The 17,231-nt window shown below is 38.7% G+C and overlaps 1 protein-coding gene across 3 annotated transcripts in view; it reads left to right on the forward strand.

The window, feature by feature from the left end:
- The window catches only part of acsf3 (acyl-CoA synthetase family member 3), a 34,350-nt gene that overhangs the window by 4,610 nt on the left and 12,509 nt on the right, over positions 1-17,231 (forward strand). For 2 of the 3 annotated variants that reach the window (XM_008405121.2, XM_008405120.2), the window contains exons 4-8: positions 3,850-4,004; positions 5,845-5,990; positions 7,076-7,093; positions 10,020-10,117; positions 11,161-11,287. In XM_008405121.2, the coding sequence (XP_008403343.2) occupies positions 3,850-4,004; positions 5,845-5,990; positions 7,076-7,093; positions 10,020-10,117; positions 11,161-11,287 (544 nt within the window). The remainder of the gene's footprint in view (positions 1-3,849; positions 4,005-5,844; positions 5,991-7,075; positions 7,094-10,019; positions 10,118-11,160; positions 11,288-17,231) is intronic. The other variant, XM_008405122.2, reaches the window with a different exon arrangement.

Consider the following 17,231-nt stretch of genomic DNA (forward strand, 5'->3'; position numbering starts at 1 on the left):
GGGGTGAGGTATGTGTGTGTGTGTGTGTGTGGGTAGGAGTTGGTTTAAAATAGGTTACTTGCATCTTTTCTGATAAATACAAGCGTAATTCTTTATTGAAATAGCCAAAAAAGAACATGGAAACACTGATGCATATATCAGTTATTTCTCCCGACCAAAACCAGACCTGCATGCCTAGTTTTGTTTTTCTTCACAGAAAAAAAGACTTTTATTCCCTCCTGAAGCTCCAGTACTTTGATAATGAGAACAATAGTCTTCTGTATGCCGTGAGCTCTTTGAAGGCTAACCTGAGCAGCAGAGTGATCTATTCAATTTAGTCTATTTTACCTTAGAAATAATAATTATATTTGAAAAAAAAAATCCCACTGCGTGTTATTTTGTAATTAAATAAAACAAATGTACTGTCACAGAACAGGCTGAGGATAACAGCACCTTTTATAATATTCACAGCAGGTGCTGAGATGTAAGAAATTCCAGAAGACGCAGAGATAAGGAGTCGGTGCATTGCATTCCTAAAAGCAACGACTTTTTTTTACAAAGTAACCTTGATGAATGATTGATGAGCACTCAGCCTGGAAAGCCTGAGCTACTCCTTCTGTAGTTCAACTCCAGTTTATATGTCTGAATCTATATTCTGTGTGCCGTCCCTCAGAGCTGGACTGGAGGTCTGATCACAGCGCGCAGTGTAGTTTCAGTGTGCATTAAGGTTAAAGAGAGCAGCATTCATTCTGTGCAAGCCAGCAAAATATTCGACATGTTATGCCACTTGGAGAGTACATTTTTAAATGTCCAATTAAAAGTTTTTTTTATGGTCGTCTTTAAATACATTATAAGGTTTTTTGTTGCAAGAAAATTGAACTACAATTGATATGTTGCGGTGAGTCTGTCGAGTTTTAATGTTTTCGTTCAGATATTCATCTATTCCAGTCTTACTAACTATGAGTGACAGTTTCAATGTGTTGATGTTCATGGCTTTGGTTGATCACAAAACCCATAAAATAAAACAACCAAATGTTTGAGTCCAAATATAGAAGTTTCTCTAGATGTAGACATTAAGCCTTTACAGGCCAACGCCACGTTCCAATTTTTATTCAAGGTCTGACCTATTCAAGTTTGGACAATTTGAAATTTTCTACATTCAACTGCTCTGGGTTTCAGATCAAACATTGATTTTAGGAGAAGCAAATGTCAAGCAGGTTCCTTAATTCCCAAAGAATAAAAATAGATTGTGAAATTTTTACTAACACCAAAAAATAAACAAAGTGCTGTTTTATGGATTAAAAAAATGAATATTTTGAGTTTCTTTGTACAAAAGGGTGGGGGGAGATTAAGTAAATATTCTTCCTGTCAGTCTCAGGTCAACAATAATAATGTAAAAAAGCTTTTACTTCAGATTTTCTTTGTCCAAAAAAAAAGGCTAAACTTAGATTTCAAATGTGACAGATGTTGAAGAAAGTTTCTGCTCCTATAATCGTTCACTTGGCGGTGATGGGAGGCTTTTGGTTTTGCTCTTGTCGACATCGTTGCTGATGTGGGGTGGTGTCTGGGTTTGGAGCCTTTGGGGTGTCCAACGCCAGGGGGCGCCGTGACCCCCGACCGTGTGGAGCTGCGGTGGCTTCGCGAGGTGAATTTTGGCGGCTGCATGCAAGGCTTTTAGGGTGTCACTCTACAGCAAAAGCCATAATGCTCCACTTGTGAAGGTAAATTTGCTGCTGTTCTCCTGGACCCTCGGACAACAATCCTGATTGCTGCCCTGCCAGACAGTGACAGTCTTTATTAAAAGGGATACCATAAAGCCGATCTCGACAGTTCCACAAATACTTCTTGCAACGTTGCGTCTTCAGACCAGTCGAGAAAATTAGAAAGACTGATTATTTCTAAAGTGCTTAACTGATTGTAAAAAAAGTAGCAAGTATAAAACATTATTCCAAGCTGTGTCAGCTTGTCCTAGAATGGGTAAAGTTTTGATGAGCTGATACTGAGTTGAGTCGGGCTCCCACGTTCAAAGCCGAGCTTCCAACAAGGCAAAGTTGTTTAGGATGCAGGCTGCAGCTTTGGGTTCTCAGTAGATCTCGTCCCCTAGGTGGAGACCAGCTCCTTGATAGACATAAATAACTTTCCCCTCTCCTCTGGAGTGAACTTGGTGGAAGCGCTTCAGTGCACTTGACAGACCCCACCCAGAGTGGTCAGAGCACGCTCAGTTAATAACTCTTCTCTCTGTATGACAACAGGTTTAGTCTTGATGCTCTCCAGCTTTTAGATCAGCTTCTGATGATGTTATCAACTCAATATCTTATTCTTCATGTGTTTGTTATAGTTGTTTATTAGAGGTAAAAAAAAAAAAAAACACTCAGGTGAGGTTTCATGGATAATAGACTAGGTGAGTCAATGATGAGGTTATTTGAAGGAAAAAGTGGAAGCACATTACAGAGTATCTGGTGTCACTGAAAGTGGAAGTGATGATAGGAGAGTCTGCATTTTTCCCCGTGTGAGTACATACCCAGGTATGTATATGGGAGAGACTGCAGGGGCAGCGGAGCAAGAAATTACAAAATGTAGAGAGAAGGTAACTGAATGTTAGATAGCAAGAGAGAAAAAAAAATATGAGGGAAGGATGTGGGGTCAGGGAAGGTAGTGGGGAATGAAGATGAAGCACTTGGGAAATTAAAGCAGAATGAACACAGGAGAAGTGAAGATAAGTAAAGTGAAATGAGAGGGGAGTGAAAGAGGAGCATTCTTCTCCCTACAGAAGGAGAGAAACTTCAGAGAAGCTGTTTTTCATCTTGTCCTTCCATCTCCTGCACTGACGGGTCCTCACAGACGTTCAGGGCGTGCGTGGAAAAAGTGATATTTTTGTCATATTCTAAAGGCATTTGAAAATGTGCAAGTCCTCCATTACAGTTGTAAAGGGATTTTTTTTTGTGGACAGCTATAAAATGACTGCCATGAGTGATGACGATGAATTGATAGCCAAACCTTTAGTGGGGTGTATTTGAAATGTTAAAGTGAAGCTTCACAGTTAATTATGTGGTTCAGCATTTTTTTTACACCCCAGTTTAAATCATGTCGCCGTTCAGCCATCAAGGCTCACATGGAAAAGAAATTGTGATATTTGTGAGTGTAGAAAAAAAAAGAGATATCAATACTTGTTTCTGGTACAATTGTGTTCTCTGATACTTAAATATCACGATGAAACTACCCTGATTAGATAAAGTAGGGATTAGAATAATTAAACTCTATGTTGATTTATGGGTAAATTATTCTAACATCGTTATGAATTCAATTAGTGGTATGACAAAATTCACAAAGCTGCTTTTCAGCCAACAAATACCTCATAAAAAGCCTCTCTGAAGTGGTTATTTTTGAGGTGTCTATTCTTTAACGTCTAAATTATTGTTTTCTAGTGTGCATTATGACAGATTTTCTTTTTATGTTAAAATGCAGACATTCTTAACTTCACCCATTTGTCGAAAGTGGCGGTGCAGCAGGTCTTTGTTTTGGTCGTTGTTGCTGCTCTGCCCTTCAGCAGCTGGCGTTTTCCCTCCTCCTGACCTTTACAAAGCTTGACTTTTTTTGTCTTTTTCTGACATTGTGTTGACAGATTTAATATGAGGCTGCCGTGGACTTTACTCTGCCATTTACATCAAATGAAAGGGGGAAAAAAAAATGTCATTTTTTTTCTGCAGCACTAATGGAATAAATCTGGATGTTATAATTTAGTTTTCATTGCCCCTTTGTTGCAGTCGCCGCTTCTCTCTTAACCTTTCCTTATCATTTTCCTTTTCTCCCTTTTCAGCGATGCATTCTCCTTATCTCGGCCTGACTCGTTCTCTCTCTGCGTGTCCCCAGGTGTGGGAGATGCTCCTGAGCTTCAAGGCTCCAGTGGTTAATGTGTTCATGGCCGTGCCAACTATTTACTCAAAGCTCATCCAGTACTATGATCAGCACTTCACACAGCCTCATGTCAAGGATTTTGTCAAAGCGGTTTGCAAGGAGAGAATCAGGTACTTATCTTTGGGTCGTCTAAAACTGATTATTATCCAAAAAAAAGTTGGAAGGTTGTAGAAAATGTAAAGCTGCTTTCGCACAATTTCTTATGTTTTTACATTGTTTAATATAAAATTATTGTTATCTCGGTCCAAATTTGAAGAAATTGAGGACAATTAATGAAAGATCCAGTCCTGTCATATTCAGTCCTGTCATATCTAATGATGCCTCCTCTTTATATATATATATATATATATATATATATATATATATATATATATATAATTCATCTGTGTCAGTACTGTGCTTCTCCATGAAGACAAAATCGTTTATGTTTTTCTGTGGTCTCGCCATGTTGTTTTTATTTTTTTCTGGCTAATTGATCGTAAGCCTATCAGTGACTGAAAGGTCATTGTTCCATCCACAGTGTCTGAGTGCCCTCAAGTGGTCAATTAGTTATTTTGTAGTTAATCAGAAAAAGGTTGGACTGCCCCAGGCATGTCAGCCACTCCAAGCTTTCAGCAGGCAGAGATGACTGAATCTTCACTGGTGCAGACTGGGCGTCTGCACAGCATAGCAAAAGAATAAATAACTTACAAACTTACAAAACTTACAAAACTTTTGTTAACTTACAAAAGTGTAATTAAAGTTATTTGTGATCTGTATTTCTCTGTATTATATTCCGTTTGCAGTCTGGTTTTTTTTTTTGGGGGGGGGGTTACATATGTAAACATTTATTTTAGGAAAACACCAAAAATAAGTCCTATTTTTACTTGAATTTAAGATTCAATATATTTCCAAAACATCGGTTTTATTCACCAATTTTACACTCTTCCTCTGTTTTCGGCTTAGTTTTTGTGAATGCTACTGGGTTACAATCAGTTTTTTTCTTTAAATCTATTATAAATGAATATGGTTCAACATCCATCATAGAAAAATTATCTTAGTGTATTTTGCTAATCTTTTTTGGGAGACAATCATGTCTCTCCAACTCTGTGTGATGTAAACAGAAATATGCAATATTGTGAAGTTTGTTGTTTAAGAGAATAATCTGTAGACTATTAAAGACTATTAAAATAATACAGTAACCTATCAGACTAATAAAACCACTAAAGTCGTTTTCTTCAGTATCAGAACTCAACAGACTCACAACACTTCTTTAGGCTCTCTTTTATTGTCGCTCTCAATGTCACTTTCATCTCGGGGCAAATTCGCCCGTTAGCTTGTGCTGTCCTCTTCATCACACAGCAGTCCAGTCTTTCCAAACCTGTTGTTAAAAGCTGTATATTAGCCGTATCGCAGTATTCAAAGCATGTGGAAAAAGTAGCGGTTTGTTGTCCAGATATTACAGTGGTACGCCCAAGATTGAGTCAAAGTTTGTCATCTTTTTTAACTTCTTACATACTTGAGCTGATTTAGTTTTTGTTGATTTACTGCACAGTAAGGGTGACATTTTGTCATTAATTGGTGCTTCCAATTAATTTAAGGGTTGTGAAGTTCCTTAAACTGTTTCAATGAGCCTTCATCAAAACAGCTGCTGCAGGCACATCGACAGACACTGGGATTAAAGGGGAAACAATTACTAGTATACTGTTACTCTTAATGCTACATGTATAGCACACGCTATTAGCTTCTGTACTAAGACTTGGGCTCTTTTTATTAAATCCATAGTGCATCCATACCGTTTGGTTATTTTTTATTTTTTTTAGTGGTTGTGTTGTTTCTACTGATTTCATTTTATTTTATTGCCTTTCTGCTGACAATATTTTATTCCTTGTCCTGCTGTAATTTATATGTCTTTCCCCCTGAGAAATCGATAGCTTTATTTGGAGGTTTCTGTTTTTTCCCCTCTATCAGATTGATGGTTTCAGGCTCAGCTGCTCTGCCTCTGCCCACCCTGCAGCGCTGGGAGGAGATCACAGGACACATGCTGCTGGAACGCTACGGCATGACCGAGATCGGCATGGCACTGTCCAACCCTCTGAAGGGCCCGCGGATCGCAGGTACGGAGGCTCGGTTGCGTCCAAATTGTTCTTTTAATTACATTTTTTTTAGACGTGCAAAGTTCCTCAAATACTTGCATTTGTAGTTTTGTAAATTCATTCATAAAAATTAAAAGTGTAGAGGATTGTTTATGTCTTCGTCTTTACTGTTGAACAAATTGTCTTCAGAAAATTTAAAGGTTTCTAGAAATAAAAGTCGGGAATTAGTCAAAAAAAAAAAAAGAAAAGCTTATAGAGAAGGAGTTTTACCATAATGTAAGATAGTTTAACCTTTGAATGGATGGGCTCCCGTATTGAGGAATCTTTAACTTAACATTCATGTTCATGGAAATGATTGATCATTAAATGAAATTATATAAAACCTCATTAAGTTTTACTTCCAAATAAGTAGGATGTTTTTCATTCATGTCTGCCTGTGACAAACCAAAATGTTTACATTTGTCCTACTTAAATCCCATATGTTCACATTATGTCCAAGAAAAGTTTTCTATTTGAAATATTTCCAAAATTCCAGTAAATGTTCAGCCTCTTTGCAAAATCAGAGAAAAGTGTGATCACAATAGAAGTGCTATATAAATGTATAACTTCAATTGCTTCTGTAGAGGTAAGAGTGTTGAATGAGTGATGATTTGTTATGTAACCACCACTGTTGTCATTCAGCTGCTGCGCTCTCTAAAACCATCTGTATTTCAGCTATTCAGGAATCAATTCTTTAGCCGTAACAACATTAATCCTAAGGAGAAAATGCGATCGGTGCTCCCTAATAAGACATCGTCTCACAGACTACCAGTTGTACGTTGTGTTTGCGTGCAGAAGCGGGTTCGTCTCATGCCACTCTGTTCTATATCGTTAAATTTTTAAGAATCCTTCCTCGAGCATTTCTGCTTTGTGTGTTTTGTTTATCACGAGCAGTTTTCTCTGTTGTCATGTCAGGTAAAAATCCCTCAATCCCAACTTCACCTCCCTCACTCTCACAAATAAAAGCTAGGTCTAAAAATGAGGTCAGACTCGTGTTGTTTGCTCTCATCCCCTGTCTTCACCTGTCATCCTCTCTTCTTCTCCTTCCTCGCCATCTCCATCCCCAGTCAACAACTATTGTACAGGTAAAGCTAATTAGCTTGCAAGTGGATTGGGTAATCCTCTGTCTGCTCCCTTGTTGTGGTTTTGTTTTGTTTATTTGTTGTTTGGCAAAAACTGAGCAGGCTGTTTGATTCCTCTCAGGTGATTATTAGGGATGTCTTTAAGAAGTCTGCGGTTGTATTGATGTTTCGCCGCCTCGGTTGTGTGCGTGCGTGCGTGCGTGCGTGCGTGCGTGCGTGCGTGCGTGCGTGCGTGTAGGAGTGAGCTTGTGCCTGTTTCAGTGGGTGTGATCCCGTCTCATCTTTAAGTAGGTTAAAACAGATCAATAGCGACCACAGGAACCACTCTTCCAAGAGGAGTGAGCCGAAGCCGTCCTCTCCCTCATCCTAACACCTGCTTTACTTTCTTTTTTTTATGCACACAACCAACCATGTGAAACATAACAAAAATGCACTTTATTCACAGAAATTTATAAATTAATTTCCACGTACTTAAATCATCAGACTGGCCTAAATTTGCTGCATATTTGTGCCGTTTTAAAGCCTGTTAACAATAGTTGTGCTTTCTAGGTCATGTTTCCCTTGTCGAGATGTAAGCATGCAGGATTATTTCATACTCGTTCGATCCATCTTCTGTATTATCTAACTCTGCTGCCCCTTTCTTATTTATTTATTTTTTTACATTTTTTTTGCTCTAATTTTGGTTTTCTGTCCCTTTTTTTTGGTCCTCTAGTCTCCATAACACATTTTCACATCAAACTCATGTTCATTAGCTTGGTAATGGATGGTGGCTGAAAATCATGACAGCTAATATAAAGATAACAAGAAGAAGAAGCAGATGAAGAAATGTGGTTCTGCGTAGCAGTATTTGTGAGTAGGATGGACATTTTTCTTCAGCACAACTAACTCTGGAAGAAGTTAGAAAAAATCTCTCTTCAAACTTCCCCATCAGCCTTTGCTTTAAACATAACTAGATTGTAGATCAACGTAGTTATGTATGGTGGTTATGTAGTGAGTGTGTCTATTGGTTTTTAATATTTGTTTTGCTTTCATATTGTCATCTAAGAGACCATGATGGGAAGTTCTTCAATGTCTCACTATCTGCTAGTGTTTGTTGAATAGCAGTGGAGTAAAACTCTAAGGCCAAACTGTCTGCCAGACATAAATCAGTGGGAAGATTTTTATTTTCAGAAAAGTTTATTTTTTCTTGTGGTTTTGTTATATATATTTTTGCCTGATATATAAAAGAAACTCAATCTTGTTAAAGTAAAAAAATAAAAGGGCAGAACAGGACTAAAAAAGACACTCCAGTGTCAGTTGATAACAGATCCAGTTGTGGAGAGTGAAGAGGTTATACATTTATTTAGCTTTTTTTTTTTTAAAGTACCCTTTCTTTGCAGTGAAAGGGAACTTGGGTCCCTTTCATTGCAAAGCATCTTTGCAGTTTGATTTTTCTAATTTCAATGTTTTATTTAGGATTCTCTAAAAGCGTAATTTGACTTTTGAACAGCATTTGCCACCGATGAACAACTTCAGCTGCAAAAGTGTAGAAATATTTGTTAGGAGACAGTGAAACTATTGCACAAAACAGCTTGTTTTGTTGCACATCTCTCCAGTTGCTGAAACGGTGATGCAACTGTGTCGATCTCTACTTTATTCTGTCAGACCATCTGACCTCCTATTTTCTTATTTTTAGACATTGCAGCAGGTGAAATACAGAGACTTCGGTTTGTGTTTATGTGAAACTTCATATAGATCGATGAGCAAACATCCACATGTAACAACAGACTCAACAAGAATAAAAAAATAATATGCTTGAATTTATAAGTTTCTGATATAAGGGTTTAAGCTTCGTCCTGAAAAATATTGGGTTTATGTCATTTGTTGACAGTCTGACCTCCATCATGTATAATAATTATTAAACCAGCTTACATTTTAGGACTTAATTAACTTAACATCAGTTTTTCCCGAGCTTTAAGCGCTGTTTGGACTAAGACTTTGTCAGATTCGGTTCGCCTGACCTCATGACTCGGACTTGTTAATGACCCTGGTAATCCATTGGAAGTGGTCTGGTTACTTTTGTGCTCAGTGGGTTCTCGTATTGATCCATTCAACTCCAGTCCCTCATTCAGGACCTGAATTGATTAGATCAATATGAAGTGAGAAACTCATTCTGTAATCAGGACCTGAGCTGCTCTTCATTTGGAGAGCCGTTGTCTCTGAAATCGTGTCGCGGCCCAAGGCGATGAGCTCGAACACACTCATCTAGACAAACGGACGGAGAACAGCTCCGAGACCTTTCTGGTTCACTCGCTGATATAATTACTTAACTTTAAAGGTCACATTTGCAAACACGCAAGGTTGGAAAATGCAGGCGATGTCAGTGAATCTGGGAACAGATAATATTTCATTTGTACACAGTTTTTACAGCAGGTTATTGTGTTTGTTTGCTTGTCAAATCGGACTCGTTTTTGCAGTTGTTCTTCGGTGAAAGAGCCTGTCAGGCACTCAGCAGTAGTTAAGACTGAAGGAATAAATTGCACTGTGCAGCCAGATGCTTTGTGCAGAAGAAAATAAGTGCAACCCAAGACAAATGTCCCAACTGTTCTATTATTTTAGCTTTTCTTGATGTTAAAGAGGGAAAAAAAGCTGCATCAGGCATGGCCCAGAAATTCCCATTACTGTCAAAGTGAGCCGGCTTGTGTTGACTGAGACGAATTGCTTCCAGTTTTACAAGCTCAGCAAACCTTTTAGTGACCAGTTATGCCCAGAGGATGGAGGTTAATGTCATCTTGGAGGAGCAGACTGCCTGCTACTTGAGAAATGCTTAACTGAAGGTTGTCAGTGAACACTTTGTCATTTATTCTCCTTTTTGAGTTTTTTTTTTTTTTTTTAGAAAAAAAAATCATATTCTTTTTTTTTTGCATGCTTTTTGTTTCAACGTTGACAGGAGCTGTTGGGCTGCCTCTTCCAAATGTAGAGGTTCGACTTGTCATGAATGACACAACCAACACCATGATTGCTGTAGGGAATCACAAAGAGACTCAGGTAAATCAATATGAGTAGTTATAATGAAGCAATCCATCCACAGACAGGTTTTAAATAAAAAGTATTCTAACATGACTTTAAAAGCTTTTCAGGAATCTGTATATGTTCAGATTATGTGTAGCGCCTCTACATATAATATATACTAGACAGGAGGAAGTCATAATAACACATCATTCTAACTTTAAAATATTTATGGCAAATAAAAACAAGGCACGGTTTACATGTGTCTAACTCGAATTTGACTTTAATGCTTTTGTGTTGCACATGAAAATTCACTAAGCAAAGCACGGACAACCTTAAAACCAATTTACAAAGTAGTAATAAAACTAATGAGTACTACAATGTGTTTTAATCATTACACTGTAAAAATACATTTTCAACTGAAAGCTTGTTAGAACGTCCTTCAACATTTCGAAGCTATTCAGAAAAAAAGTAGTAAAGGCAACTTTTTTCTTATTTTTTAAGGTTGCATCAACCAATTAAATCATTTGACAGTTTCTCATTTTTTCTTTTTTCTAAATAAATATTCTACCAGCTCTTTGGTAGAAGTTGTACTTTTGAATCCCTCTAAAATATTACAAGATATTACAACATTATTTCCATGTATCAAACCCTTATTTAGACATGACCCTTCTCAGCTTAATGAGCAGTAAAGGTTCCCTGCCTGGGGTCATTGCAGATATATTAATGTATGTAAGGACAGACGCCTTCATTTAAGTTCACACACGGCTCATCTGTTATTTGTTCTCCTTTCTGTGGTGGAGTTATTTAAATCCAAGGTGATGTCTGCTCATCTAATAATCTGTTTTCAGCTGTTCAAAGCAACATCAGAAAGCTTGCTGGTAACTTGACTTTTGGACTGCTAGTTATTATAAAAAAAATACTTGCACTGCTAAAAAGAAACACTACTCTCTAGCTTGAAAAGGAGGTTGGTTTATATGACAGCCTCAGGCAGATTATTAAACTTGTTTAAGCCACTCTCTGGTCCATTCAGACATTTTTTTTCTTCTCTTTCTCTTTTCTCTGTTTTGAATATCTCACAGGTACGTCCGGGCCTTGAGGGGAAAGAGGGCGAGTTGCTGGTGCGAGGTCCGTCTGTTTTTAAGGAATACTGGAACCGACCTCAGGAGACCAGAGAGGCTTTTACTGATGACGGCTGGTTCAAAACGGGTACCAAACCGTCTTTCCTCTTCCCGTGCCACACTTCCTTATCATTATGCTCATTCACACACTCTCTGGGGAAAAAAAGGGGATTACATGCTTCTAACAGTTGCAGCTAACATGATCTGTGCAGTCGGAGCAATTCACTGCAGGAGGAGAGATGGAGAAGCTTTTAACTCATGTCACAAGCTGGACTTTCATTTGAGACACGTAAAAACCAGGAGAGCAGTTCAGGTGATAAACACACACTTTAGGCTTGTGTGAATGGTGTGTGTGCTCACATTTTAGGGCACTATGAGGGAGTGATAAATGGAGTATGTGTGTTTTTGGCGCTACAGGGCATTTTTCCTCCTAAGTGGCTGTGACTGCTCTGGGTCTTCAGGAACCAAGTAGAGCTCTCTGCCTCGACTTTTTATTTTTATTTTTTTCCCTTCTAGTATGTGTGTGTGGTAGCATAGAGAGAAGCTGTCATCTGAGGCTTTTCCTCCCTGCAGGCCACCACTTCTGTCTTCGGCCCCGAAAAGGAGCCGTGTTTCACTGCAAAGCCACTTAGAGACATGCTTTAACCTGGCACAGGAAGGATTTGTGGGGTGCAGGGGGTCGAGAAGGGCAGATGCAAGTGGAGTTCTTACAGACGGAGTAATTTTTGAGCTTGGAGATGTGGCTGCCGGGGATTTTTGAAAGAGCCTCGCACAAAGACGGAGGAGGAGGAGTCAGACGGGACGGAAACTGGGGTGGCGGTGGGAAGGCAGCGCGAAAGGATGGAGTGATTGAGAGCAGAGCAGGGCCAGGCAGTCGGGAGAGAAGGGCAAAGTGTGTTTAATTGGCTTTGCAGGCTGGAAGGACAGAGATCCAGAGCACAGCACGTTGCTGTCACACTCCATTACAGCCAGCGGTCACATAATGAGAGCCACTGCAATCAGCTCCCCACAGACCGGTCCCTCAAGCCGCACCGCCACAGACACTGTGTGGACCGCTCTGTAGGAAGCTATCTGACATCTTCCTTAGCCACCCAGCTCTTACAGCCTCATCATGCACACACACACACACACACACGCATACACACGCACACACACACACACACACACACACACACACACGGTTTTATGAAGTAGGAGGAATGCTTAAACATCCAAGGTTCAAGGAGAATGCTTTTCTTTTTTTTTTTGCTTTTTATGCTTTGATTTGTGAGTTAAAGCACTCACAAATCTCACATCCTTTCACTTAATTTCAAAGTTTAAAAGCGAGTAACCGAGCTTGAGATTTGTTTTATGATTAGCATCCAAAGGCGACGCGAGGATTCAGATGCGCAGACGCCACCGACATCGCCGGCGTGTGTCAGGGGGGCAAAACAGTTTTTGGCTTCGTAGCTGTGTGAAGTAAAACAAAGATCACTTTTATGAAGAGTCACGTTTAATAATCTACAGCTGTAGTGGCTGTTTTATTGATGGGAACATATCAACACATCTATTACACAGAGAAATGTGTACAGTTGTAAAAATATATATATTGTAATTTTATTTTAGCTTTGAATTCATATTACTGTTAAAAAAATGCTTGGAAAGAAATGGTGCCTTGCAAAAGTATTGACATCCATTGAACTCTTTAGGGATTTTTTTTTCCGAGTCAGTAGTTTGTTCAGTTATATTTTCCCACTTTCCAGTAAGTTTGTCAGGGTTATACCTTCTTTGTGTGAGTATTTGGAGAGAGAAGCATTTCAGACAATCTGAAGTGTCTTTCTTAGCTTCTTGTCACCCCTCACTACCTCATACCTTTTACCCTTACACCTCTTTCTTACACCTCGTTTCAAACTTGACACTTACAGACTGGAGCTTGAACTTGAGAATTCACTTGATCTTTTATTACCCTCACATATGTAAGGTTAGAGAGGATGTCTCAGACTTTTTCAACATCCTCCTTGGTGATCTGTGAATGGATGGGTGCTGATTTGTATGGTTTTGACTTAAAATTAGGGTGGTAATGACTTCTTATGGTGAAATATAACATTTGTTGTCTATTTGAAGGCTATTTCACAAAGTCCTGTCCAGGTATCGTCACCGTGAAGAATGAAACTATGAAGCTACTTTCACATATTTTTTGTGACAGAATTTTGGTTACCACGTAGAACATAATTTATTGTGCCTGTGTAACGAAGACAATATTGCTGCAGATTAACCATAAAGTTAGCATCTAATTTGTTGGATTCAAATTGATTGTAAACTGAAGCTTATTCTGCCAATGAAGATAAAACAGTTATATTTTCAACATAAGAGCCATGTAGGCTCCTGCTTGGAAACTTAGTAGTGCTTAGAGAGCTCTAGTCTGAGTCTACATTGATCTCTGATTGTTTAAAACAATATTTTTCAAGTTTATGAAACCTTTATTCTATAGGTAAAAAAACACAAAAAACAGAATCCAAACTACATACTTAAACAGGCATAAAAGCTTTTTTTTTCTTTTTCTTTTTTAAGACCATAAATTTGTGATCATGAGAGTTTGTTGTATTAATGCACCGCTACACTTCAAGTATCACTGTGAACACAAAACAATATAATTAACAAACTAATGGCATTTAAAACAGCAATTATAATATATCCCACATATGCGTGGGAAACATTAAACATTCCTATGATTTGAAATGTGACATCAGTGTTGGGAAAGCTGGTTGGCGTTAAACCATTTCTTTAAAAATACGTTAAAATCAACTCTGAATGTCCAGCTCCGTTACACTCACCGGGACTGCAACTTAAAACTGAGTTTCTCTGAGCCGGAAGAGCAAAGACGGCTTGAACTCTTTCATCGAAGAGGATGTCGGCGCTGTGTGGCTGGCACAAAGTAAAAGATAAAGTCTGACAAGAGCGTAGGGCTGACAAGGTGAATAAAAAGCCGGGGTAAACAAGACGGCAGAAGAACAGCGCGGCCGGAGCGTGGGACTTCAGATCAATACGTTCTCAGCCGGTCAGAGGCGTCTTCTTCAGAGTCAGCAGGTGCTGCGTGCATGATTGGCAGCTCTATAGGGAAGCTGTCACCTGGCTGCTCTCCTTCCACTCATCTTCACAAACATCTTTGAGTCTATCGATCGATCTCATTTTTTTTTTTTTTACTCTCCTTTTGTGCTCCACTCTAGAGTCTGTCCACTGACCACAGCTTAAAATCAGTCGATTAGAAATGGGGAAAGCTTTCGTTATGTGGTTGGCAACAGCAGAAGCGACCGGAGGGAAAGCAAAAAAATTAAAGAGATGCTTTAAGCTTGGCTTTAGCTGGAGCCGGTAGAAAGTTTTGTGTTTCAGTGATAAATTAAGATGACTGTTTGAGGAAGGGAGCAAGGAAGAAGTTGAGCTTTGGGGGCTGACTATTAGCCAGGCCTTATCTGAGGTCTCATTTAATTAACTAAGAGAGACTCAAGCTCAAGGGCAGAAATGTTAACAAGAGGGTTAATCTTTGTCACTTTACCTCAGTTTCACTCTCCTAATTGCTTATTGCAACAGAACCTATTAATCTGAGCCATCTGGATCCTGTAAGAGCTAGAATTAGAATATATTTAGGTTTATCTACCCGACTAATGTTATGTGCATGCTGAATGTTGATGCGGAGGTTCATATTTTAGGGACGTCTGTGTTTTGAAAAGTGTAAAATATCACTAGTTTTCAAGGTTCACTCTTTGCAAAAAGACAGAAGTCTGTGCCTAGATCTGGCAATATGACTGAAGTCGATGACAGAAATTATTGATTATTTTTTTGTTTGAAATGTCTAAAATACTGGCAAACTAGCTACGTGACCTTACCTCTTTTTTGTCCACAATTTCCTCTTGAGCTCTTGGACTCATTTTCTCATTTCGCTCTCCCCTTTTCCTTGCCGTCATTCTTCCCAAAGATGTCATATTTCACCTTGAGTCTCACTGTGTCCTCTAATGTGGGGATTTATTCACCCCTCCCAGTGGGGATTTATTCAACATCCAGCACCCCCCACCAACATCACCGGCAGCATTGTTCACACCAACTCTCCCTATAACTTTTACTGCAAAGATGTCAACACATGGTGATCCGTGTTTTATTAAAACCACTCGCAGGTAAATTTAGTTAATCGTCACCCCACGTCAGCCTCTGAACTTCAGGGATTATTGTTGCGACTTTGGCTGAACCTTCATTCTCTCCTGTTTTTAATCTCCTCTCCTCACAGTTATTCATCAGGTCTCAAGCGAAGAGACTGAAAAGTGTCTTGATTAAAAAAAGAAAGTTTACAGATTTGTCATTTGTCTCCGGCAACACAACAGTCTCCTTCTTTCCCCTTCTCCCAACTGAGATCGGGTTTGTGTGATTAAGTCCAGAGTCCCTGCATGCAAACTACAGTTAAATAGTTTCCTTGATGAACATGCAGATCTGAGACGCGCATCAATCCTCAAGTTAAGTCTGTTATCTGGTGCTGGGAAGGCAACCCTGGCAATGGGTATAATCAGAAACATTAACATAAAGCAATTCGAGCTCCTTTAATTTCATTATATTAAACAAATTAGATCACTCATCCGAGTGCAAAGTGCCTTCTTGTATGATATTAATTACTAAAAAAGGAGCTGTGACAAAAGTTAAGGATGATGAATAATGTCAGTGCTGAGATTTCACTGCCTGTTATTTATCCTCATTAACTTCTCCATCTCGGCATCAGGCTTTAATGTGGAACATTAATATTCATATATGCAAAGTGTTTATGATCTGAGAAGAGGCATGGCTCACATTTAGACCTCTAACATCTTTGCTCAGATAAGTGCGCTGTTCCCAAATCGACAGAGAAGGCTCAGCTTTTGCTTTCTCACTTATATCTCTAGACGCTGCAGGACTAAGACTCAACTTGTCTGTCCGTGCAAAAAGATGCTTTATTTTCTCTTGCAGGTCACAAGCTTGCAGCTAATACTGTTGTAATCTTGTGTTGATGCTTTAATGCCATGCATTTAAAGCATCAACACACAGTACATCAAATTAGCTACTGTGTACTATATTGCATCTTTAGGAGAGATTACAGCCTGAATAGTTACATAAATGTGATTTTTTATTTTTTTTTGGATTTCTGTCTTTTATAACTTTGCATTACTATCCAAAAGAGATGCTCCACATTGTCATATGTGATTAGAATTTTAATACGAGTTGGACTAAAGCTCTAACAGACTAAATCTAGAAAAAGTGAAGAACATAAAACCTTGATGTGTTTCAATAATTTATCTGTTTAGTCTTTTAAATCTGTTTTCAGTGAGAAATGAGATTGAATGTGACCATCAACATGTTTTAATCCCGTCACACAAACAATGTGGTAGATAAATAGAGGCTGCACGCAGAACAGTCTGACTAACAAATACTTGTTTCTGTGTGTTTATTAAAAAATAAAAATAAAAAAAGCTGATCCGAAGCTCTTCGGTGGCAAGTGTTTTGTGAATTTTTAGTTGCGTCTGTCCTGTGCGGACACCTGCAGCAGCATAACGCCAGCAGGCTGAAATGTTTTTGTTGTGTTGGCCTTTGTCAGATGTCACCCTCTGCCCTTTACTTCCAGACTCTTTTTGACAAAGAAACTCAAGTTGTCTAGGCTGTTTCTTTGTTTGTGTGTCATTTTAAATGAGTTGGGTGTAAGCATCCACAAAATGCCATTTCCCAGTTCAGATGGTTTTTATAAAAAAAATAAATAAATAAAAAAAGTTGTTTGCAAAGGTTTGAAGGTATCAATTTTTTCCGTTTGAGTCTCTTGTTAAATCTTTGTTTTCATTTTTAGAGGCAACAAAAACTGCAAACCCGGTGTGGAGCCCCATCTTTTCTTTCCTGGCAGCTACAACTGTTGTGATTAGCGGTGTAATTATACACATATTCATACCAAAAACATCTCTGGGTACATGTGTATACCATGTCAGCATGTGCATCCAACAAATACAGCGTTGTTTTAAATCTGAACAAATGCAGAATGTTTATTGGTG

The sequence above is a fragment of the Poecilia reticulata genome, chromosome 3, assembly GCF_904066995.2.
Source record: "Poecilia reticulata chromosome 3, P_reticulata-male-v2, whole genome shotgun sequence".
NCBI classification, from domain to species: domain Eukaryota; kingdom Metazoa; phylum Chordata; class Actinopteri; order Cyprinodontiformes; family Poeciliidae; genus Poecilia; species Poecilia reticulata.